The sequence below is a fragment of the Procambarus clarkii genome, chromosome 57, assembly GCF_040958095.1.
Source record: "Procambarus clarkii isolate CNS0578487 chromosome 57, FALCON_Pclarkii_2.0, whole genome shotgun sequence".
NCBI lineage: Eukaryota > Metazoa > Arthropoda > Malacostraca > Decapoda > Cambaridae > Procambarus > Procambarus clarkii.
The window spans coordinates 14,577,068-14,602,118 of NC_091206.1; the positions used below are offsets into that span (position 1 = coordinate 14,577,068).

The window sequence follows — 25,051 nt, forward strand, 5'->3', positions numbered from 1 at the left end:
TTCCAAGCATTCTAAAACTCATTATACAACTACCCACAAGCTTTCCAGATGCTTCCAAACCAAGAACAATTGAAAAACTTATTATATTTTAGAAACTGGATTGTAATTATAATTATAAACAAAAGCTGATCTCAATTGTTTATAATTGTACTCGTCAGTATCATAAGTGGTGAACCTCTTATGAAATTTGAGACTATTGTTTGCTACATAGTCTTCCCTTCTTGGCCAAATTGTTTTGGTAATTGTTTACTTGCTTGAGACTATTGTTAATTGAGCATAGTTTACTAGGTAATTTATATTGTGGATGTTCATTTAGTTGACTTCTTTGGAGTGGTGCCAATTTTGTATTACTCACAGCTATATCAGCTGACTGCTTAGCCCTGATTATTATCTTATACTTAATAAAATTGCATCTTTTGTAGCTCCTGAGTCCATCATCAGTATAAAAATACTCCTCAGTACTGTTTATTGACATGATAATTCCCTGGAATTTACTGTGAGTAGCCAGCCTGCCACTGACTTTGCTGTTTCCTCATGATTCTGCCCGAGTTATTCCTACACTGTATCAACAACACTCATGACATTAGCTTTACTCATTGCCTTTCTAATACTGTACTGTACTTATTGATTTATTAATTTCATTTCAAGAATAGTATTCAAAGATCATAGATTAAGCCATAATAATATCAATATGAGTGGTCTTCTTGATTCTCACTTTCAACCATTTTTATTACCTCTACGTTCTTTAAAATGTTAATGTAGAACACTTTCTCCTTGGTTTGCTGCTTATTGCAGCCTTAATAGAGACATTACCTGCATTTGGAGCCAGCAATGTGCAGGTTTCAGAATTTTTCAAATAAATCCATAGATACCACAAGAAAGTGTATTGGAGTACCACACCACAAGCCAAAACAAAGATGGCTTGGTAGAGATTTGATAATTGGGTTTGTGCAAAACACTTAGATGATTCCATGTGTCTAAGGCTGATAAACTCAACCCCTCTCTTTTGCCATTATGCAACTTTCGGAACTTTACTGGGCAAATTTATTCGAGCTAACCAAAAACAAGAAACTTATTTGAGTAACACGTGTCTGGAAAGTTTGAGGTTGGCTGTACAGTATACTGCTTTTGAGGCCAGGAAGTGTGGGAGTATTAAGTGTTAAGTTCAGTGAGGTGTTCTATTGAGAGTAGAATAATGGAGACCTTTGGAGGTGTCTGGAATGCATACTTGCACAGATTGAGGGCTGACTGTATAATTTTTGCTAATTACTGTGTAGTTATATTTGTCCATATCTCGACATTGCTTAGATTAGTGAATAATTATGTGGATGAATTGCAGATGTATCTCATGGAGGAACCTCAGGATTGGATGGTGATTCATCAGATGATGAAGCAGATGATGAGGTGGAGGAAGATGAAGAAGATTTTGAGCTGTCCAAAGATTTTAAAGCAATTGACTTAATCTCAGAGTATTTTCCTCAAAGAACTAGAATGGAAGAATTGGTGAAATTAGCACCTCTTTTTCCTGAGCTAAATAATTTTCGTGTTCCTGGTGTAACAAGACTTACAGATGTGGTAATGGATAGAAGAGGTATGTTCTAGCTTTCAGAAACATTAAAATGTTCAATGACACAATAATATGAACATCCTGTGATAGCCAACACTTTATCTGTATTACCCCCATAACTATATTTTGTAATTTTCAGAAAGTGTTGGAGAACCAGCCTGTGAAGCAAATGCTGAACATTATCTTCGAGCGTCTGACTCCACCAAGAGTCTCATAAACTTTGTTAAAGTTACTTATCCAGACATGGTGGGTGCCCTTGGCCCTGTTTATCTTGAAGAGTTGTATGAAAAGGACCGTAAAGTTTGCAGGTGACAGTTTATTATTATTATTAGATTGCTTAAATTACAGTGCAGTATATATAATATTTTTTGAAGTAGTAGACTGTGAAGACAAATGGGAAAGTTTTGTGAACAAATTAAAAACAACAGTTTATTGCATCGCAGGAGCAAAGCCATCGCAACTGTTGAGCGCGTGCTTCACCCAGAAATCTATACGGAACGTGTTGTTTATGACTTAGACTACCTGCTGGAAACAGAACAGTCAGCACAGCTGATCACTCCCATCAATAGTCATTCCAGGTACGTGCATAATAGCATTAGAAAAATGATTAGGAAACACTGAAATTATAATACATATTAAAAATGATAATATGCACTCCATCTCTGTAAACTAGAATGGCCACAGGCTACTAATATTTCATGGATTAGGATTTCCAGATTGTATGAAATGGGAGTGCTGATCACTCCCATCAATAGTCATTCCAGGTACGTGCATAATAGCATTAGAAAAATTATTAGGAAACACTGAAATTATAATACATATTATTAAAAATGATGATATGCATTCCATCTCTGTAAACTAGAATGGCCACAGGCCACTAATATTTCATGGATTAGGATTTCCAGAGTCATTTTCTACAAATATATATGACTTATAGAAAACAAAATGCTTATCTCCTTTTCCATTATTTTAATTTAATGAAATACGTTATCACTGAATATTTGTGTTGGGTGCAAATCTGACAAATTTCTCACCATTTGACGAGTCAAAGCAAAAAGGAGATTATGCTGGCTACCATCTCCTGTATTTTCCCTGCACAAAGGATACAATAGCTTGGCATGTAACCAAGTCTACTCATCTTCTAGAATGTGTAGGTGCATACATACAATTACATAAAGACTTATCCTGCTATTTTTTTATTTTTTATTTTATTTTTTATTTTTTCAAATTTTCTTCACAACAATAGTTACAGGTGATGTGGGTGTTTAGAAATTTAATGTTCAGAGAATGTGTAAAATGAAACTGAAAGGTAAGGCACCTGAGTAGTGGAATGGTGTGAAGGCTTTTAAGAAAAGCAATAAGATAAAATTAGATGAGTAAGGAAGGAATATGCCTCTTTATTAAAAATGGTATCATGAATCCTATTTGATAGCTTGTTTAATAAAAGATGCCTATTATCATACACCCTATTAAATAATATAGATACAGGATTTTTTTTTCAGACCCTTGAGCAACTGGGATGAAAAACGTGTTGGTAAAAAAGATGTAGCCGTCAGCCACCTTAACTTTGAGTCTAGATTTGAAAGTGGCAATCTGCGAAGGGTGATTCAGGTAAGCATGGATCTGGACTCTGTTTCTTGGTAGGTGGCTTGCATTTTCCTTGCCCCACTAGAGACACTTGCACTGATGGGTTTGGGTCTTCCTCTACGAATTTTACGTAATTATTCATCACTGAGATTGATAGCCAGTTATTAATTTGTATATAATATTTGTGTTTCTTGTTCTCTCTATATATATCTTTTTTGGCTCCTAACAAATTTACATGAAAATGGACTTCTGAAAATATGCTTACGTTATTTATAGCATATTTTGTTTTTAATTGTTCACTAATAGATATTTCGATCATTTCCAGATTTCTAACTCTGAGTATGACTTGATACTGAATGCTGATGTCAATTCATCTCATCATCATCAGTGGTTTTATTTTGAAGTGAGCAACATGGAGCAAAATATACCATACATCTTCAATATCATTAATAATGAAAAACCAAACAGTGAATTTAATTTTGGTGAGTAATTGCATTTAAGTCTTGAGAAACTGAGTTGAAACTTTCTATTTTGATTGTGATTAAAATGGGTTATCTTAAAGTCTGAGACCCATTCTCTTGAAAATCTGGTGTTTCCATCACTAACATATTTTGCTAAGTAAAATACTCTCCAAGATACAAACTGTAATTTTTGCCATCAAAGGAAGGCAAAGATTGTACAGATATTCTTTGCTTTTAAGAAAAACATTTGTTCCTTGTAATCACAACTATTGTGTGAAACTTTTGATTCTGCTGAAAATTTAATTTGGCATTATAGCGTAGTAACAAATAAAAGCTTTCTTTAGTTATTTCAGCCAACTTTATGTTCAAAAAACTTTTGAAGATTTTAAAAGCATTTCCCATGCTGACATTGCTCTTACATGAATAGGGCAGCTGCTACATGTTAACACTGTGAAATAAAGCTGCATAGAAAACCTGGTCATAACTTTTGTGTGACAGTTGGAAAATAAACAAAATCAGCATGAAAAGTCTAAAAGATGTACTGTAGGTAAGAAAACGTGGAAAAGAAAATCGGCAATTGTCAAATAACCTAGAATGTGCAAGTATAAGACACCGCAGCACTCTTTTTCAAGTGGTATGACAGTGTGGATGTAGCAACACACAGCACACACTGAGAAACAATTGTCTCCTATACCTTCCCCTTTCCTAATGGTCTGAGATGGGAAAATGTATAGGGAATACCCATCTCTCACAGACCATGGGAAAATGCATGGGGGATACCTATGGTCTGTGAGAGATGGGTATCCCCTATACTTTTTCCCATGGTCTGTAAGAGATGGGTATCCCCTATACTTTTTCCTATGATCTGTGAGAGATGGGTATCCCCTATACTTTTTCCCATGGTCTGTGAGAGATGGGTATCCCCTATACTTTTTCCCATGGTCTGTACGAGATGGGTATCCCCTATACTTTTTCCCATGGTCTATAAGAGATGGGTATCCCCTATACTTTTTCCCATGGTCTGTGAGAGATGGGTATCCCCTATACTTTTTCCCATGGTCTGTGAGAGAGAGAGGTATTATGTGACTTGGTAATGATCCTGGGTGGTCCAAAACATCACCAATTTTTTTATTTTCAAGTTTTTGAGCTGGGTGTCTAATTTTCAGCTGTGTTATCATTATTTATTGTCTGCTCTGCGAGAGAGAGTGTTGTCCTCTGTACGTCTTCCATTAGATGTCTTAATTTTAGGGGTGATAGGGAAAAAATATGATCAGCTAATATACCTGAATTATAGATGGAGGGCCACCATCTGTCTAGTGGCCTTGATGAGGATGGGAAGTCAACAGCTTGTCAAAGATCCTCATATGTCCTGACGATTTTATCAAGCTGGATCTTAAATTGCAGCATTGTTTGTGGCATTAACGGGTAGGCGGTTCCATGTATTTATAACCCTGTGGGTGAAAAGCATCTCCTGTTTTCTGCCCCGCATTGTGGCTTTTTGAACTTTAAACCATTGCTCCTTGTTCATGTCACATCTGACCTTTTGAAGAAGTGGTCTGGATCAGTATCCTCCAAATTGTTCTGTATTTGAAAAATTTCAAAGAGATTAACCTTGTCATGTCTGGTTTGCAGTGTTGTTAGTCCTGTAGCCCATTAGGTTTTTTAAAACTGTTTTTATATTTTGTGCAGTAAAGTCAAAGTATAATTTCTTTTAACAGGAATGAAGCCAGTAATGTTTAGTGTACAAGAAGCTATGCAGGGACAAGCTGCCTGGGTTCGTGCAGGTTATGACATTTGCTACCATAAGAATCACTACTCACGTGTACCAAAGAGCCATGATAACATCCGCTTTAAGAAGTCTGCCAACAAGTGCTATTATACAGCAACATTTACAGTAACATTCCCTCATGCATATGATGTATGCTATATAGCTTACCATTATCCGTATACTTACACGTGTCTACAGGTTAGTTGACATTATTTATTCATATTCCACATTATGTTAATGTATATAATTGTGTGATTACAATTGTAAAGTATCTTTGCTCAAATAAAATAGCCTTTCAAATTGGTTAATTTACTTTCTTAAATTTGTTTCTGCATACTGTCACTACATTTATCATTAATCAGAAACTTTAAATTTTCCAATAGGCTTACCTCAGCAGACAAGAATCATGTGTGCTCCCAAGTAAAGTTTTCTACAGTAATCAAGTTCTGTGTTACACACTCAATGGCAATGCAGTACCTCTTCTCACCATCACTACCAAGGATACTATAAAGGTAGGACTATTATGGAGTCACTTTAATTGGTATGTCTGGTTTCTTATCTTGGTTATCTTGAGATGATTTTGGGGCTTTAGTGTCCCCGCGGCCCGGTCCTCGACCAGGCCTCCACCCCCAGGAAGCAGCCCGTGACAGCTGACTAACACCCAGGTACCTATTTTACTGCTAGGTAACAGGGGCATAGGGTGAAAGAAACTCTGCCCATTGTTTGTCGCCGGCGCCTGGGATCGAACCCGGGACCACAGGATCACAAGTCCAGTGTGCTGTCCGCTCGGCCGACCAGCTCCTGTAATTTTATACTTTAAAATTTGACATACTCTGCGTGCAGCATACAGGTATACATACACAGAAACAGTGAGAAATATATTCTGGCATTAACTGGATTGGAAACATTTGCAAATATGAGGTTATATGCCAATGTGTATTACCTGTTTACATATTCAGTGATATTTTTTCTTTCCAGGACAAAGAGATTATCTTCCTTACAGCCAGAGTACATCCTGGAGAAAGTAACTCCTCCTGGGTGATGGAGGGAGTGCTAAATTTTCTCTTAGGAAATTCACCTGAGGCACATTTGTTGCTTGAGAAATTCATCTTCAAGATTATTCCAATGTTAAATCCTGAAGGAGTCATTCATGGAAAGTAAGTACAGCACACAATAAAAACAATTCTTGCATGTACTTAGAACTAAAATCCCATTTTGAGTTAATCATCTACATACATGTTCAGTGCCTAATTCTCCAAAGTAGTATTAAAAACCAAAGGCTGGAGTTTAAAAGTGAAAGATGTGGAGTTTTAAGAAAATTTTCAGGAGAATAGATAAGGGATGAAGGTCTGCAGGGGAACATTATTAACAAAAAAGTATTAGTATAGTACTTCTGTTATATGTGCTGTGTACAAGGTGGTGGGGAGGGGGATATATATATATACAGTAATTAAAAAAAAAGTAAAGCCCCATTAAAGATTGGTTCAGTTGGGAACCAGAAATGAAAAGGGTAGAAAAAAAAGATAAATTGTACAAAATTACAATAAATAAGAGAATGATATAAATATACTTCTACAAGAAGGTAAATAGAGAATTGTTTTGAGAGATGTGGAGAATGCAAACAAAAGCAAAATCTATCCAATTTTGTAAGGAGCAAACTGTAGAGCAAAATAGAAAAAAAAGCTCAGTGAAGAACTAAAATAGTGGAGATGGTACTAAAATTGTTTGATGTTTTAAATAAGATGTTTTGGAGTGACTTCACAAATGTGGGTGAGTTAAGACATCAGGGAGAAGTGATGTTCCTAGGCCAAAAAATAGACAAAATAGTTTTAACAAGAGATGAAAGGGTTTCTACAGGACTTTGGGTGTGTAGTTGTAAAGTATCCATTGTGAAATTTATTTATGGAATCACTGCAAGAAGCATAGATATCAAGAACTGAAGACAGGTAAACATTGTTCCAATAAAGTAAAAAGAGGAAAAAAGAGCAGAACCCTTTGAACTACATGGTGGTTTATTTAACACGTGTCATGGTCAAAGTTCTGAAAATAGCAGAGATTTTAAAATGGGTTGATTATCTAGAAAATAATTGACATATTTCCAAACAACCAGTGTAGGTTCAGAGGTGCATGATCATTTGCAGAAAATAAAGATTTTATGACTGGGGTCACTGATATAATCCAAGGCAGGAAAGGGTGGATGGATTGCATATATTTAGATTTAAGGTACTTATGATAGCATTCTATCAGTATGGTCCCATATATTTATCAGGTGGTAAGGAAGGAGAGGCAAAACAGGTAAGAGAAAGGGGTTTACGTTGCTATTCAATTTGCAATGGCGTTTTGACAAAGTAAAGTTCTAAGTCAAATCATAAAGGATTCTCACAGATGCATCAAACACACACTAGAGGGTGGACCAGGCAATTAAAAATAGTATCAGGTCATCTAATAGATGCTGATGGAGAAATAGGCAGTACTGGTATTTGGAATAAATATTTTACCTCTGTACTAGGGAAGAACTTTGCAATTTACTAAAAATGTAACTTATAGATGGAGTAAACATTGCAAATTAAATAAATTTAGAATTACTAAGGAAGATGGTAGTAAAAACAGATGGCAGTTCATGTCATTCATTGTGATTTGTGAACAAAATTACATGAAGGGATTCCTGTAAATGTCATTCATACTCGTCTTGAAAAATACAAATTAATAAATGACACAACATAGCTCTTTACAAAAGGACAGTTATATTTGATTCATGTTGCTAATTACCCAAGCCTGTGCTCATAAGATCATCTTGAACACATTACACTGAGCTCTTTACACAAGCCTGTGCACATTGCACTCCCTGAGCAGCCACCACAACCAGTACTAAAACCACAACAACTACAGCCACCATTCAACCTGTCCTCTTACTAATTATGTTGCTTTTGTTCGTATGCACACTAAGGCTAAGAATCGCCATATTATATTAGAAAATGAAAGCGGCTCGGGAAAGTGATGTACCGTTTTCTGTTTTGGATCCTCTGGCCTAGTCTGTTTACTGAATTGGGTAAGGGAGTACATTACAGACAGGGAACTAAGGGTTATTATCAGAGATATGTGAAGATGGAGAGGATTGTAAATAAAGTGTTGTTCCCCAGGGCCTATCTTAGGACTGTTGCTTCTTCTAATTGTTGTTAATGACTTACTAGAGGAATGAGCTCATACATAATGTTTATAGACTCAAAGTTAATGAGGAGAGTAAGATTTATGGCTGCCAATATTGTTCTGTAGAAAGATCCTGACAAATTTCAGAAGTTGGCAGGTAAATAACTGCTGAAATTCAATCCAAATAAATGTAAAGTAATAAAAATGGAAAAAAGAGAGAGGAGACCTGGAGGAAACACTGTACATTTTATTAATTCAGCTGATAAGCCACAATGAAACTACAAGAAACAATATCAGCACAGAATTCTTTGTAATACATACATGATTAGTGACCTTTATATTTTATAAACTATAAAATCACTAAGCGCTGTGATCTTTAAGAGCCCAGCTAAATGTTTCCTTCCTACTGAGGATAGCAGCAAGCGTTTTGTTTGTATGTTTTACAATCTCAGGCTCACTCGGGATAAACTCTTGTGTTGGGGGTTGTAACAGCTGCAGATGAGAAACTAGAGGATTTGGGAAGATCTCATTAGTGTAGGTTGCATTTGCAGGATTCACTGCTTTCAGTTCTGTTGGTGTTATCAACTTGATTTGTTGTGGTGTTGGTGGCATAGTCTTGACTTGCTCCGGAGCTGTTGTTACCACCGCTTTGGTATCTGCCTGTATTAATGACATTATTTTCAAAGGTGGTGGGGTGGCAGAGTTGTTGAGCGATGGGGCTGAAACTCTGCTCAGATTAGTGATTGACTGATTAGAAGCAGATGTTGATGTTACAGTAGGATTAGATAATGGCTGATTTTCTTGTGTTTGTGGGTGCTGTTGCTGCTCTTGCTCAGGGTCCACTGGTGGTGGTGGTGGTCTTCTCAGTGGTCTAAGAGGGTGAGGTGGTGGCCTATTTTGGACCTGAGTGACTCCAGGAATGATGGTTTTATTTCTGCAATAGTTACAAACATTATATGAAGATAATTCCATTCAAACAAAATAGTTCTATATGGTTGTTTTATTCATACACATTACAGTAAGTGCATATCAAAATTAATGTTTAGATTCCATATAACCCATTGTTTTGACTTCATAATATTTTCTTTTTGTTTGTAAAAGTTTTTGATTGGTTACAAAATTCCTGTAAAAGGATTTCCATCACACCATGCTAGGAAAAACGTATTTCTCCATATTTGTGAAATGAATGAAAATTTGGAAAGGTAATGAAATGCCTAAGTTTTGTTTACCCAGTTTTGTAACAGGAAACATAACAAGCTTATGTACGACAATACAAGAATTGTACTTGGAAATATGCTTAACTTTTGTATCACATTTAGACAAAGGAAAATCCCAGATCAAAAGCACAAGACAATTTCTTTACACATATATGCATACCCCACCACCCCCACAGCACTCATTTTGTTAGTGCTATTTATCTTAAATATTTAAAATAATGACATGCTTACAGTAATATTGAATGTATCAGAATACAGTATACAAATATGAATGGGTGGCAGGATGATGAGGAATGTGTGTAGTGTTTTAAGTGTGTTGGTGGGGAGGAGTGTATTCACCTAGTTGTGCTTGCGGGAGTTGAGCTCTGCTCTTTCGGCATGCCTTTCAACTGTCAATCAACTGTTACTAATTACTATCCCCCCCCCCACCACACAAGCAGGCAGTGATGTGGTGGAAGCTGACTCCATACACAGTATCAAATGTAGATATGATAGAGCCCAGTAGGCTCAGGAATCTGTACATCAGTTGATTGACTGTTGAGAGGCAGGACCAAAGAGCCAGAGCTCAGCCCCAGCAAGCACAATTAGGTAAATACACACACACCCAGGAAGCAGCCCGTAGCAGCTGTCTAACTCCCAGATACCTATTTACTGCTAGGTAACGGGCATCAGGATGAAGGAAATTCTGCGTGTTTGTTTTCCGCCGGTACCAGGAATCGAACTCCGGTCCCTAGGTCCACGAGCCTAGAGCGCTGTCCACTCGGCCACCAACCCCCTAAAAAGATGACTCCTCTCCTTGGTGGGGAGGAGTGTGTGTTAGTGGGGAGGAGTGTGTGTTGGTGGGGAGGAGTGTGTGTTGGTGGGGAGGAGTGTGTGTTGGTGGGGAGGAGTGTGTGTTGGTGGGGAGGAGTGTGTGTTGGTGGGGAGGAGTGTGTGTTGGTGGGGAGGAGTGTGTGTTGGTGGGGAGGAGTGTGTGTTGGTGGGGAGGAGTGTGTGCGGGTGGGGAAGAGTGTGTGCGGGTGGGGAAGAGTGTGTGCGGGTGGGGAAGAGTGTGTGCGGGTGGGGAAGAGTGTGTGCGGGTGGGGAAGAGTGTGTGCGGGTGGGGAAGAGTGTGTGCGGGTGGGGAAGAGTGTGTGCGGGTGGGGAAGAGTGTGTGCGGGTGGGGAAGAGTGTGTGCGGGTGGGGAAGAGTGTGTGCGGGTGGGGAAGAGTGTGTGCGGGTGGGGAAGAGTGTGTGTTGGTGGGGAAGAGTGTGTGTTGGTGGGGAAGAGTGTGTGTTGGTGGGGAAGAGTGTGTGTTGGTGGGGAAGAGTGTGTGTTGGTGGGGAGGAGTGTGTGTTGGTGGGGAGGAGTGTGTGTTGGTGGGGAAGAGTGTGTGTTGGTGGGGAGGAATGTGTGTAGTGTGTTGGTGGGGAGGAGTGTGTGTAGTGTGTTGGTGGGGAGGAGTGTGTGTAGCGTGTTGGTGGGGAGGAGTGTGTGTTGGTGGGGAGGAGTGTGTGTAGTGTGTTGGTGGGGAGGAGTGTGTGTGTAGTATGTTGGTGGGGAGGAGTGTGTGCAGTGTGTTGGTGGGGAGGAGTGTGTGTAGTGTGTTGGTGGGGAGGAGTGTGTGTAGTGTGTTGGTGGGGAGGAGTGTGTTCGTGGGGAAGAGTGTGTGTGTTGGTGGGGAGGAGTGTGTGTAGTGTGTTCGTGGGGAAGAGTGTGTGTGTTCGTGGGGAGGAGTATGTGTAGTGAGTTGATAAGGAAGAGTGTGTGTTGGTGGGGAGGAGTGTGTACTCACCTAATTGTGCTTGCGGGGGTTGAACTTTGGCTCTTTGGTCCCGTTGGTGGGGAGGAGTGTGTGTAGTGTGTTGGTGGGGAGGAGTGTGTGTAGTGTTGATGGGGAGTGTGTTGGTGGAGAAGAGTGTGTGTAGTATTGGTGGGGAGTGTGTAATATGGCGAGTGTGTCGGTGGGGAGGAAGTTTAGTATGAGGATACAGTTTTACAGTGCCTTTTCAAACTTTAATGAAATTGTAGCTATTCACTGCACAGTAATAATAGAAATGTATTTCACTGTATATTACAAAACACAGTGCATCTTCTTCGTAAATAGAGAAATTGCTTGGTCTGTGTTAGTGAAGAGTGTCGTAGTGTTATCTATCACCATCCATCACTGTCAAATCACCCACCCCATCGAGAGGGGGAAGAGACGGTTATCGCCGGCGGCCAGGTGATGTTTGGGACTAGGCTCCAGCCGCTGGACCAGGTGATGTTTGGGACTAGGCTCCAGCCGCTGGACCAGGTGATGTTTGGGACTAGGCTCCAGCCGCTGGACCAGGTGATGTTTGGGACTAGGCTCCAGCCGCTGGACCAGGTGATGTTTGGGACTAGGCTCCAGCCGCTGGACCAGGTGATGTTTGGGACTAGGCTCCAGCCGCTGGACCAGGTGATGTTTGGGACTAGGCTCCAGCCGCTGGCCCTACCTTGAGGTGCTTCCGGGGCTTAGCGTCCCCGCGGCCCGGTCGTCGACCAGGCCTCCTGGACCAGGTGATGTTTGGGACTAGGCTCCAGCAGCTGGACCAGGCACTTGAGTAGGCCCCCTAAACCCCTGGTCGACCAATTGGGGAGCCCGTCCTCATACAAGTGTAGATATGGTAGAAGCTTGTAGGCTAGTTGGATTCTGTTCACCAGTTGATTGACAATGAAGAGGCGGGACCAAAGAATTGAAGCTCAATCCCCGCAAACACAACTAGGTGACGGGTACAATTAGGCCAAAGCCACTGCAGCCTCGAACTGCAACCCCCCCCCCCCCCTCCCCACTCTTTTCCCCGCATCTCTTCCCTTCTATTTCTCTCTCTCACTCCCTCTCTCCTACTTCCTCCCTCTCTCCTACTTCCTCCCTCTCTCCTACTTCCTCCCTCTCTCCCACCGCCTCCCCACTCTGCCCCCCTCCCCCTTCTCACATCTCCTCCCCACGCTGACCCCCTCTACCCCCCCCCCCTCTCTCCCTCCCTCCCTACATTCACTCACAATTTCACTAGTTTGGTCTGAGTGGAGTGGTGGCAAGTATCGAAATAGCCAGTCATGCTTGGCTGGCTATCTTGGAATGGTTAGGTGGAGGGCTTACTCGGCGGGTGTGCCTGGAGCAGGTGTGTGGGTGTCTGGACCGAGCCCGTCCTCAGACCAGCTCCATTACCCTAAGAAACACCCCCCCTCCCCCCTCTTCAAGCCACCTTGATAGTTATCTAGATATTTGTGAGGTCCTGAAAACATATTACAGTTCCAATAATAGTCTACATATAAACTGGTAAATGAACCTTTGTTGTAAACAGAGAATCTTCTCAAATTATAACTTTATAGTATTATAAACCGTTGGTTTAAATATAGAAAATGTATGCTGAAAATATTTTCTTTGAAGAATTTGGTTTTATGTAAGTGGAATTCTTGGGCACACTGAAATTGTTTTCGAATTCCAATATTTAACACTATCATCAATAATACACCGTATTAACATAACCAAACATAATGAAACCTAATGTAACCAAACCAAATCGTAACCTAACCATAGATAATAATAGCACACTCAGGCATACTAGTAGATAATAGCACAATTATGTGGTAATTCCCAATTCATTCCCTTGAGCGGATCTCCCCGAGGACAGGTTACTGGAACAGGTGTAGTTGTCTGGAGAGTGGAGGTACTGATATGGGAATGGCAGTGTTTATTGGGAGCGACACTTGTATGTCTTGGTGTCGCACAGTCACAGGATTATAACAAGATCACTTTATAACAAGATCATGTTAACCCTCGCTATAGTGCTAACCTCGGGATGGTGCTCGGTGACCTTCACATTGCAGCCAACATGAAAGCCTGCCTGCCGGTTACCCAAGTAACCGCCAGCTTTATTTGACTAGTTTTTGAAGCTGAACAGTTTACCTTAGCTACCTTCCCATCGTGTTTATTCCACCTGTCCACAACATGCATGTTTAAATATTTCTGAACATCACTATTCTTTCTTAAGTAACGTCCGTCTGCGTCCACTGGAATGTTACAGTCTCTTCTGGTTCACTTGTATTTGACCGGTGACAATTTTAGTTATTTTAGCCTTCATTTTCCGTCCCTCCTCTCGGACGAATATTTTTGCGATCTTTGGGGCTTTTTTTTCATATGTTCTGTAGAAAATGTGCGCACCGTTCTGGTGCTACAGTCTTGCACTTACAGTTAGCATACAGTATTCTAAATGTCACTTTGTTCAGATTACTGAATGATTTTCTTATGTATATCGCCATGTTGTCCAGTATACGAGAGCCCCTGGATGGTAAATTTTACAAGAAGGGAAAGAACCTAAGCAGTCTCCGTGGTGTAGTGGTAAGACACTCGCCTGGCGTTCCGCGAGCGCTATGTCATGGGTTCGTATCCTGGCCGGGGAGGATTTACTGGGCGCAATTCCTTAACTGTAGCCTCTGTTTAACGCAACAGTAAAATGTGTACTTGGATGAAAAAACGATTCTTCGCGGCAGGGGATCGAATTCCAGGGACCATAGGATTAAGGACTTGCCCGAAACGCTACGCGTACTAGTGACTGTACAAGAATGTAACAACTCTTGTATATATCTCAAAAAAAAAAAAAACCTACAGGGTTTTTTCCGTCTCCGAAGCTTAAACTTACACGCCCATCTCTTGTACTTTTCTTCCGGTCAACTTTTTACCCTCATTTTAATTTGTTAGTTTAAGGCCCTTTAGGAAAAGCTTCAAGATTATTTTATCCGTCAGAGTTAATTAAAATGGGAATGAGAAAGAGACGAAGCTTCATTAAGCGTATTTATGACATTTGAACGAATTTATCAGTAATCAAAATACTAGAGATGGTAACTATTTATCAGAACGCAAATTATGGGACATTTTTGCATCTGAGAGTAAATTACTTTTCAATAAGACTATTTATTCCAAGATCTAAAGTAAATAGTCTAAGTCCACAAGGTGGTCAGCCAGATGCTGCTTTATCATGTTTTAAATCCCACTACTATAGTAAGTCTGTACTTAAAAGTATCATGTCCTATGACCATGTAGAGTAAAGCATATTTAAACGCACTGCAACCCCAAAATGCATAAGAAGTAGATGAGCAAAGTTTGTTTACTCTACAAAAGCTGATATAAACATTACCTGTTCTTACCCCTGAGTTGTGCCGCGGTTGGTAGTGACGTAGTTATAGTAGAAGCAGCGAGTCTGCTCACAGATGAAGTGCTTCGCATCCATGCAGTTCTCTGCTGACCAATTACCTCCCGTGGAGCTCATGCACGACCGTTCAGACTTCCTGTAGGAGTGAACGGAAATAAGGCAAACGGAAAAACTATTAGCAGTTCTTCCTACCTTATTTAGACTAGGAGGGGTAGAAATAGCCTAAGCTACTCTATCCCTTTGAGATGTATATTTTTATTGTCTCAATAAACATACTTGAACTTGAAATTTAGACTAAACAAGTTTGTGGTCTTGGACTAGTGCTATATAACCATACTGGTTTAGCTCTTCTGACAACTACTAGAATTACAAGTTAACTTATCCTGTGATTAAAGTGCACAAATGTTTCTATTTTATTTTTAATTTTCAAACTACGATATTTGTTTACTCAAAGTTGTGTTTTGGTGCGTTGTTACAAGACTGTCAGTATGAGCCTTACTTGGGCGCCACGCCGCCTTCTGCCCAGAAGTTGAAGGTGGTGTTGAAGAGTTGGCCAGTGCTCATCCATATCCACATGGCTGACCCCAGCTGGTTACCGCTTGTCCAGTAGGCACTTGTGATGTGATCTGCCCAACGGATTGTACAGTACCTCATTATCCTCACTGGCCACAGTGGTAATATATTGTTAACCTAAATGATTTTAAACATTAATTTGAATGCAGTCCAATACCTGCTGCCAGGGCCGGATTTATAAGGGGGCAATTGCCCCAACCCCCCTCCCCCCCCCCCCTGCAAAAAGGGTCCCCCCAGACTTCCTATATATAAAAAAATATAAAACTAGTTTTATTACAAAGATTATACAATTTGATGAGTTTGTTAAAAGATTTTGCCGGTGCTAAATGTAGAAAGAAAGATTTTTTGTAGATATTGTAGTGTTGTATGCCTGCATGTAATCACGAATTATTCTTAGTCAATATAATCGAGAAAAATACAATCAGACAAGTGTGCTCTTCGGAACCGAACATATTTTTTCGAACGTGCGGTTTATCACCATTGTACTGTAGTTATTTTTTCATGAAATTTAATTTCTTTCTATGTTGAGGACCCCCGAATTTGAAGTACCCCGGACCCCCCCCTAAATCCACTACGGTCTGCGGCCTTAAAGAGAATGTGAGTTAGGTAACAATGACCATTATGAGACAGAAAATGTATACCCAAAAGCAGAGAATAAGCCACAATAACGTGGCCGAAACTAATTACCCGTCCCACACATGAAATGAACGCGACAACTTCTCAGTCCCTTGTGGATTCCTATGAACCCCATGGACCCCTCCTGAACCCCCATGGACCCTCTTGGACCCCTCTGGACCCCTCATGAAGTTATGAGCCAAACAGTTGTATTGATAACTACAACTTACAAAAATCTGAACTTTACATGCAGCCTTGTGTATGGCTAGTTAATTGGTGGTACATTTCGGCCCGAAGTCAAACACAGCAGGGTCACAACTGAAAAGTTCCGGGTCCGATTCCCGTGTATGACAGAAACGTTTGGGCACATTTCCTTACCACCTGTTCACCCTAGCAATAAATTGGTACCAAGAAGTTGATTAACCGTTGTGGGTTGCATTCTAGGAAAGATCAGTCATCTGATACCTGATCAACCAGGCTGTGACTCATACGTCAGGCTGCGAACAGCCGCGTCCAACAGCCTGGTTGATCAGTCCAGCAACCAGGAGGCCTGGTCGACGACCGGGCCGCGGGGACGCTAAGCCTCGGAAGCACCTCAAGGTAGGCCTCACAATAGTAGTTATCAACCTGATGAACTCCTGGTTCGCTCTCTAGTGTGTGTATGTTACAAGGTGGCCTATTACGAGAATTTCCAAAGCTTGCGAAAAGGTAAAACTTGCCATTAGTGGTGAGGAACTCGTTGAGTTCTTGCGTTTCTTCGAGTCTCTCGAAGCTGAGGAGCTCCATGCCGATGGTGCGGCAATACTCGTAGGCCAAGAACCAGTTGAACTTCGGCGAGTATGGCGACGCGTTGGAGATGAAGTACCGCGAGTCTGCCAACTCCACCGTTTGTATCCGCTGACCTGTGGGATGAGGGAGAGGTTAGGCGTGTGTAGGCGGGATGATTGATAAAGATTAAGCCACCCAAAAGGTGGCACGGGCATGGATAGCCCGTAAGTGGTGGCCCTTTTGAGCCATAACCAGTATATGATACTGTAGATCTGTGGAGGTGCGACTGCACCCTGCGTGACAGATGTCTCCCGTGTGAGGCGGGATGGGAGAGAGGTTAGATGTGTATAGGCGGGATGAGGGAGAGGGCAGGCGTGTGCAGGTGGGATGGGACAGAAAATCAGAAAGGAAAAATAAAGGTTTACAGATAAAAACAATATACAAGACCACGTGGCAGTGTTCAAGGTCATGCCTTTTGTCGACAATTATTTTTCAACCTCAGATTCCAGACCTTCACATGTCTACATTGTCAATCAACTTCACATGTCTACATTGCCTGATGTATATTATACACTTAAGGTAGCCATGCACTAGTGTTTTTCAAATATACACTCATTTCGAAACTTATAACTGCGTTAATACAGTCCAAAAGAGCATACCATACTGGCATTATCACAAACAAATGTATACATAGACCCACACGCATGCATACACCCACACACATACACCCCCCCCCCCCTCCCGCACATGCACTAATACACCCACACATACATGTACTAATGCAGTCTGTCTCTCGTATGTGTGTGTGTGTGTATGTATGTATATATGTATACACATAAACTGATAGGCAAATGTATTCCTGCACTAATACAACAACCACGTCCGCCAGAAGCCAACTAGGCATACACAGACGCCGTGAGCACATAACATTCGTATAAACAAGAACACAGTGCACACTGAAAAGCAATTTTCGTGTTAGAATCTGCTTATGTACAAAAAATCTAATTACTTTCAACTTGATAAGAAATAACTTCAAATTCAGGAACATTGAAACAATTGATGGGAGGCCTAATGGCCAGAGTCCAAGAGTGGCGTTGGTTAGACGTCGAATCATCGTTGATGTTGGTTTTGGGGTAGCTCTTGGGTATTGTGCTCACTGGGGTCTGATAAACAGCTTAGGTAGTAATCCTGCGTGAGTCTTGACTCTATACTTGGCCCTGATGAGCTTACCTGCCGCTAGGGAGGCCAGCAGTGTCGCCGCCATCACCCCTTGCACCACGGCTGAACACATCCTCCACACTTCCCTGCACCGTTATAACACTAGCTGTCTTTCCCGGAAACTTTCCTCCCGCTGTTGTTGATGTGTCTTAAGTATATTGAAGGGATCCTACAGTGCAAGTATAAATCCTGAGGATTTGGGCGCGGGTAGTGTCGCGTCCGTGGCGGCGGGCGTCTGCAGCCACACTGTAATGTGGCTCCACGGGATCACGCCGGGCCTCGCCTTGCCTCTCCCCCGCCCTCTCTCACTCCTCTCTCTTCATTATCTTCTCCGGTTTAATGTACTTAAAACTTACCCATTATCTCGGTCGGTAAGTTGATCCGAGTCGGGCTCAGCGACATGGTCGGTCAAATTCCCGTTTTGTTTATTGCTAGTTATGAACTGTTAGACACCGTTATTATCAAATAATAACTGCTTTTTTTCATTTTCTTTTCGTCTGAAATCTTATATATGGCATTTACATATCTTGTTTATTGAACATTATCAACTACACACAGGTAAATATATTCTGAAAACTAAATCTGTAAGGAAGTTTGACTTGTTAAGCAACTCTGGGTAAAGAGCCAATATTGGAGTATTGGATTTGCAAGGGGAGTAGAAATAGCCTAAGCTACTCTATCCCTTTGAGATGTATTTCTTTCTTATCTCAATAAACATACTTGAACTTGATTGGAGTGTATAACATACAGGTATGGAGAAAAAAGTACACGAGGCATGGGATAGTGATACCGCGCGTATACAACATAACTAACTGTTTATTCTCACGGCTCATCAACTCACTCAGGTGAGGGTAGGATGAGTTTAATAGCTTAGATTTAATGAAGTACAGGTCACTTCAAGTACGTTTATTGAGACAAGAAAAGACACACACGCACGCACGTTTGTATTACACGCAGCTGAAAACTTCTAAAATCCTCCGGAAAACAAATCCCCAATTTCAGATCGTGAAAATCACATGGGGGTCACTATAGGAGCTTATATTTCTTTAAGAAGACACTAGGACCGATCCAGACCAGCCTATAACAATCCCATACCTCAAATGTGCCCTCTTGAAAGTTGGTTGAGACTAGCCCCAAACGTTTGGATAGATCGATATTTTTTTTAAGGTGTGTGTCGGTTTTCATGTTTTCTTTAAACTACGATCCGTGAAAAAGTGTATATTCTTTACAACTAACAGGAAGTGGAAATTCCGAAGAAAGTGTTGAATATGACGGAAGTTGAGCAAGCTTGCCGGGGTCGGGTGTTCCTGGTTGGTCGGCCAGGGTCGGGTGGAACCGGTCGTGTGGGCCTGGTTTTTGGTCGGGATCGAGTGGCCAGTCAGTTTCGGATGGTCCGGGTCGGGTTAAGGAGCTGGAGGCCACCATATGACTCACTGCCAACCTCTCGACCTCCCAACCTTCTCTCAGATCCTTTCCCAAGCTCCCTGATCTCTAACCTGAATGAGCTTTCGCCTTCCCTCGATTTCTTTTTTTCTTTTTGTTTCAGCGAGTATCGATGAATAGTCGGTCACATTGCTTTATAATATGCCCTGCTTACTAGTCATCTTAGTAAGCAGGTCAAGCAGGCCGAACACCACCATCTTAATACAAGCGGGTGCTCGTAGATAGGCTATTATGTCATTGATCAAAAACAGATAGGCTATTGATTGTGTCATTGATCAATAACAGATAGGCTATTGATTGTGTCATTGATCAATAACAGATAGGCTATTGATTGTGTCATTGATCAATAACAGATAGGCTATTGATTGTGTCATTGATCAATAACAGATAGGCTATTGATTGTGTCATTGATCAATAACAGATAGGCTATTGATTGTGTCATTGATCAATAACAGATAGGCTATTGTGTCATTGATCAATAACAGATAGGCTATTGATTGTCATTGATCAATAACAGATAGGCTATTGATTGTGTCATTGATCAATAACAGATAGGCTATTGATTGTGTCATTGATCAATAACAGATAGGCTATTGATTGTGTCATTGATCAATAACAGATAGGCTATTGATTGTGTCATTGATCAATAACAGATAGGCTATTGATTGTGTCATTGATCAATAACAAATAGGCTATTGATTGTGTCATTGATCAATAACAGATAGGCTATTGATTGTGTCATTGATCAATAACAGATAGGCTATTGATTGTGTCATTGGCATAGCCTGATCACTGGACGTGACTATAACTTGTAAGAAATAGCAACACACAGCGATGACACTTGTGTCTAGTGCCGTAGGGGAAAATAGAAGTCCTATAACCTAGGAGGTACTTTTCTTGATGACGGCACAGCAAGTGTTAATTATAGTTTGGTTTAAAGTGAGGTTAGGATGGGAATAATATTTAGTATCGTGTAGTTAGGCCAGGTCGAAGGTAGTTAATCTGGTACAATTCACTTATAACGAAACAGGATGACCAGACCACACCACACATTGGAACGTGAAGGGACGACGACGTTTCGGTCCATCCTGGACCATTCTCAAGTCGATTGTGAGAATGGTTCTATCGACTTAAGAATGGTCCCTTTAGCCAAGGTTCAAATTACAATGTTAGTCGTACTCAGTCGTTAGTGTAATATGATGTCAAATAGTCGGTAACTGGAAGTCTGTTAGGCTTATTCAGATCCTCCCGCCCCCCCCCCCCCCCCCCCCCCCTTCATGGTCATCTACTGATAACCTCCCAAAATGCAACCCCACAACAGCTGCCTAACTCTTTAAGTACATATTTACTGCAAGGTGAATAGGGGCATCAGGAAGGAAGGATCCCTATCCAACCATTTCTCCCCCTAGGATCTTCGGATACGAGTAAAAAAGTTAGACCATTGAGCTACAGTTGCCGAACGTAAATAAAAACACAGTTGTATCCTGAGGGATCAAGCATTTTGTTTTATATAATTCCTCATTTGCTGCATATGAGATAAATTGTGTAATAATTATTACTATTATTGTGGCTGGAGGTAAACTTATAAGTTTTGCGGACTCCTAAGTGCAGACGCTTTATTTCTCGATAACAACTGTCATTGTTTCCTTTTGAGTTTATTCTTAAATTTGGAATCCTAAGTGGTGATGGCGTCAGAGAAAGGTCACAATGGTACAGTTACTTCACGTGACCGCTCCAGCCTCTTGCTTGTGGAATGGAATGGAATTATCAAGAGAGAGCGCCAAGCCATTATGACTATATAGCACTGAATGGGATGGGGGGGGGGGATCAGGAAAAGGGTTTGGGATGGGACGGGGAGAAGGAATGGTGCCCAACCACTTGGACTGTCGGGGATTGAACGCTGACCTGTATGAAGCAAGACCGTCGCTCTACCGTCCAGTCCAAGTTTGTGGAACCATCACTTCTGTTAATCCTGTACTTCACAAGTGTAGCAGAAGTCAGCTTTTATTAGTCATTATGTCACAATAGCTTCGTTTTCCTTGCATCGTGAAGAAATGGAAATAATTTGTAATGTGGTCGGGCATAGATCAGCGACACCTAACCCTCGTCTTCCTTCCACTGGAGAATGAACTCTGAATATAGTTATTCTTTAAAAGATAATATTGCGTGGAGAATTAGTTAACCCTGGGCCACGGGTGACCTTGAAGGAGCGAGGAAGGTCGGCGTGGGTGCCGCTACGGCTGCTGTAGGAAATGCTAGGCATAACTTCTCTCTAATAATCAGGCGGAGTATTCCTTGATTTGTGGTTGTGTTTGCTTCACCTTACTTGAAAGGCTGTATCTCAAGCATGATAATATACTTGGTCATTATTGTTGCAATATTTTATAAAGCGGGTATTTCTCGACTAGTGTCTTGGCGGATACAAAATTGGTATTCTTCTCCAGGCATCCTGGCAAGCGCTCTTAATGCGTCCAGATTTAATAAAAAAAAAAGACTGGCAATCCGACTATAGTACTGGCCTGCCTTAGCGGTGATGCGCACGAGATTACTTTGAACGTAATGATGGCATTATCTTTTTATATTTCAGTCTGAACATATTACTTATAATATGAGGATAAGACCTGTATAATGACATCCAGGTGAGTGTATCTTCCTGTCCCCGACACGGGAAGCCCAATTTATTGTGTAATAATCAGTCAGTTGCAGTGACGCTGGCTTAAGCCAAAACCAAAGCAGCCAGCGTCAACAAGTGTCGTGTTCCCTGGCACAAGAGCAGCGTGCTTCGGTGGTGATGCTCCAATAGTTAATTCTCCTGTTTTAGCGCAACCTGTCCTCTTAAAGAGAACGTCGCGTTTGGCCGTTTGCCTGTATGGCCGAATATGGACGTAATTTGAAAATGAAAAAAAAATAATATAAATTTGGGATTTTTTTTTCAACAACAGTAAGTTAAGGGTCCACTGATGGGTTAGGTGGGCAGGAAATTCTCATGAAGTTTCAAAACGGTATGAAAAACGTTAATGGAAAGAATCCTTTTCTAAGCTTGCCGAGTAAGCCGGACGACTCAAACAGAAACGGAGTCACTTTTGTGAGTCGATTTCATTTCAAATTACGTCCAAATTTGGCCATAGTGAGCATACGAGCGAAAAGTGACGTTCTTTTTAAGAGGACGGGTTGTTTAGCGTTAGAATGGGTGGTGTTGTCTACACTTGGAAGCATGGGGCAGGTGAGCCAGGGGGAAACCCTGGTGAGTGTGGGTGAAGGTGACCTCAACGCCGCCCAGGGAGTGAGCCACGCCTCCTCACCCTCGCTTGCATGCGCCCCGTCCCGACCGGTCTCGCCCCGTCCCGACCGGTCTGGCCCCGTCCCAACCGGTCTGGCCCCGTCCCTCTTCATCCCAACCTAGCTCATCTCGCTCTGCCCTTTCCCTCTCTCGTTCCATCTCCACCCAGTGACCCAACGAGAGCCATGTGTCTCCGAACCATCCTCATTCGTTCTGACCCGACCCGCATCGTCTCAACCCAACCTGCCCTCGGGCTGTGTTCATTCCATGCAGCGACCGACCCGAAGGACGCATTCATCAATTTTAAAATGTTCATTCAAAGTTGGAATTTACTCAAATAATTTATATTGTTGTATAAGCATTTATACATATTTAAGCGTGGGTTGGGTGCTTAGATTCTGTTGGTAATTATTTGTACTTGTAGGTCGTGAGTGAAGCATTTAGAGAGTTGCGGTTGCAATAGAAAAAGTTAGCGACGTACTGTTCAAGAAATATTTGAACATCAGTTGAGTCGCGTGTAAGAGTTTTTCATTAACAAATAGGAGGTTTGACGGCTGCATGAAATGAACATTTGGTCTTAGTTAATGATGGCAGGCAGCTCAACCCTGTCCGACGCGCCTCGACCCGATCCAAACCGATACGACCGACCCCGCCTCATCTGTATCTTACCCCCATCCCCCTTGCCCATCTAAGGACGTAACTTCCTAAGGTGGAAGGACGTAACTGTCCTTCCACAGGCCCGCTGTCTTCCACTTGACTACACTGTCCTTGAAACGCTGTCAGCTGTGGCAGTCTGAGTATTTTCCCATTTGAATCTCGCGTAAATATGACTGATCTTTAAACACCGTGACGTGTATCTGATGTTATTTTAGATTCAGCTACTGGGAACAAGTTCCAAGTAGCACGGGCTATGGTGAGCCCGTAGTGGACTTACCTGGCACAGGAGCGGAGGGGGGACGACAGGATTTGTAAAATAATCTTGGGGGGGGGGGGGAGGGGGGCATTAAGCTTAATAAGTATTTTTCAAGATTAGTATAAATGATATTTGTAATTAAGCTTCTCTGGTAAATTTGGAACAATTGGCATTAAACTTATGGGACGGTAGATGAGAGTGGTCTATCTTTATTTTGAGAATTGAAAATCTATTGCGAATCCTTAACAATTCTGGCAGTGTCCAACACCAGTGATTTAGAGAATATGCTTAATAAAGGTTGACTAAACTCTTCGTTAATTATTTAAAGACCTTGGAGGAACATTGTCTGGGCCTTTGTTTTTTCTCTATTTGCTTAGAGACTTTTATCCTTGGGAATTATTAGGTGTTGTCTTCACTCCCGCTGTTTAACTCATTGGTTTAGCTTGGGGAAAATTGACATTCTTCTCTAGTAAAGACCGAGATAAAATACCACACAATTGTTTGTCATTATCTTCCAGATGACATGACTGTTTTCAGACCTTTCTCTAACCTTGATGTGATACATCTGGAAGAACTCTTTTCAGATTTGTCTTCCTCCTCATTTGCACTTATTTATTTTTGTTGTCCTTACATTTTCTTGGAAGATTTTCATTAGGTCTTCTGACACACGACACTGAGGTCCCTATTACACTCAAAGGAAAGGAGATACATAAAGATAATTTTATTTTGTAACGATTAGTATTATGGTCCTATCAGGCTACAGAGTTCTATCCTATCTTAGTTTGACACTTCTTAGAGTCGAGTGAAGATTGTGAACTTGATCCAAGAGTTAGATAAATTATGTTTAACGTCAATGAGCTACTGTGTTTCTTATAATGCCTCGATAGAACACAACAATTGCGGAAACTGCAGAATGCCTATCGTCTCGAACGAGGCTGCTCCAAATGTGATACCCAACCTTACTGATTACCCAACCTTATTATACCAATACAATAAACTGATCGGAAATTGTTATCCATGCGCATACTTGCACACTGTATCTGTGTGTGTACAGTGCATATGTGTGTGTGACTAATGTTGAGGTGTGTAAGGTGAGGGGCGAGTCCTTGGCCTGCACCACCGGATGGCGGCGGCTGGCTGGCTCATGGGTCGTTACGTCATGTGTTTGACTATCTGAGAGGCTTTGTCATGCATTAGTGAGTGACAGAGATGCCCTGGCTGCTAGCCTGGAGTTACCGCAGGGTTTGTTCTCTTATGTTGCCGCCGCCCCCATACATTCACCACCATTATGACAACTACCACCACTGTGACAACTACCACCACTATGACAACTACGACAA

General features: G+C 41.5%; 2 protein-coding genes across 6 annotated transcripts in view; one reads left to right on the forward strand and one right to left on the reverse strand.

Moving 5' to 3' along the window:
* The window catches only part of LOC123745034 (cytosolic carboxypeptidase 1), a 109,017-nt gene that overhangs the window by 63,181 nt on the left and 20,785 nt on the right, over positions 1–25,051 (forward strand). For all 5 annotated transcript variants that reach the window (XR_011223127.1, XM_069306321.1, XM_045725292.2 and 2 more), the window contains 8 exons: positions 1,340–1,591; positions 1,707–1,875; positions 2,011–2,145; positions 3,070–3,178; positions 3,480–3,636; positions 5,334–5,581; positions 5,767–5,895; positions 6,362–6,540. Coding sequence is in view for 4 of the 5 variants with exons in the window: in XM_069306321.1 (XP_069162422.1) it covers positions 1,340–1,591; positions 1,707–1,875; positions 2,011–2,145; positions 3,070–3,178; positions 3,480–3,636; positions 5,334–5,581; positions 5,767–5,895; positions 6,362–6,540 (1,378 nt within the window). In the remaining variant the exon portion in view is untranslated. The remainder of the gene's footprint in view (positions 1–1,339; positions 1,592–1,706; positions 1,876–2,010; positions 2,146–3,069; positions 3,179–3,479; positions 3,637–5,333; positions 5,582–5,766; positions 5,896–6,361; positions 6,541–25,051) is intronic.
* LOC123745037 (uncharacterized) lies at positions 8,758–18,338 on the reverse strand. Its single transcript, XM_045725305.2, has 5 exons — positions 18,088–18,338; positions 16,809–16,991; positions 15,401–15,527; positions 14,897–15,037; positions 8,758–9,464 (listed from the first exon to the last, which is right to left on the reverse strand). The coding sequence occupies exons 1-5, from the start codon at positions 18,146–18,148 to the stop codon at positions 8,891–8,893; spliced, it is 1,086 nt and encodes a 361-aa protein (XP_045581261.1). The 5' UTR covers positions 18,149–18,338; the 3' UTR covers positions 8,758–8,890.

Excerpts from the sequence above, each read along its gene's own strand:
- LOC123745037 (XM_045725305.2), bottom strand. The coding sequence starts at position 18,148 with ATGTGTTCAGCCGTGGTGCAAGGGGTGATGGCGGCGACACTGCTGGCC. Across the intron at positions 15,038-15,400 it reads GAAGGCGGCGTGGCGCCCAA|GAAGTCTGAACGGTCGTGCA; the intron begins GTAAGGCTCATA and ends TCACTCCTACAG. Across the intron at positions 9,465-14,896 it reads AACCGCGGCACAACTCAGGG|AAATAAAACCATCATTCCTG; the intron begins GTAAGAACAGGT and ends TAACTATTGCAG.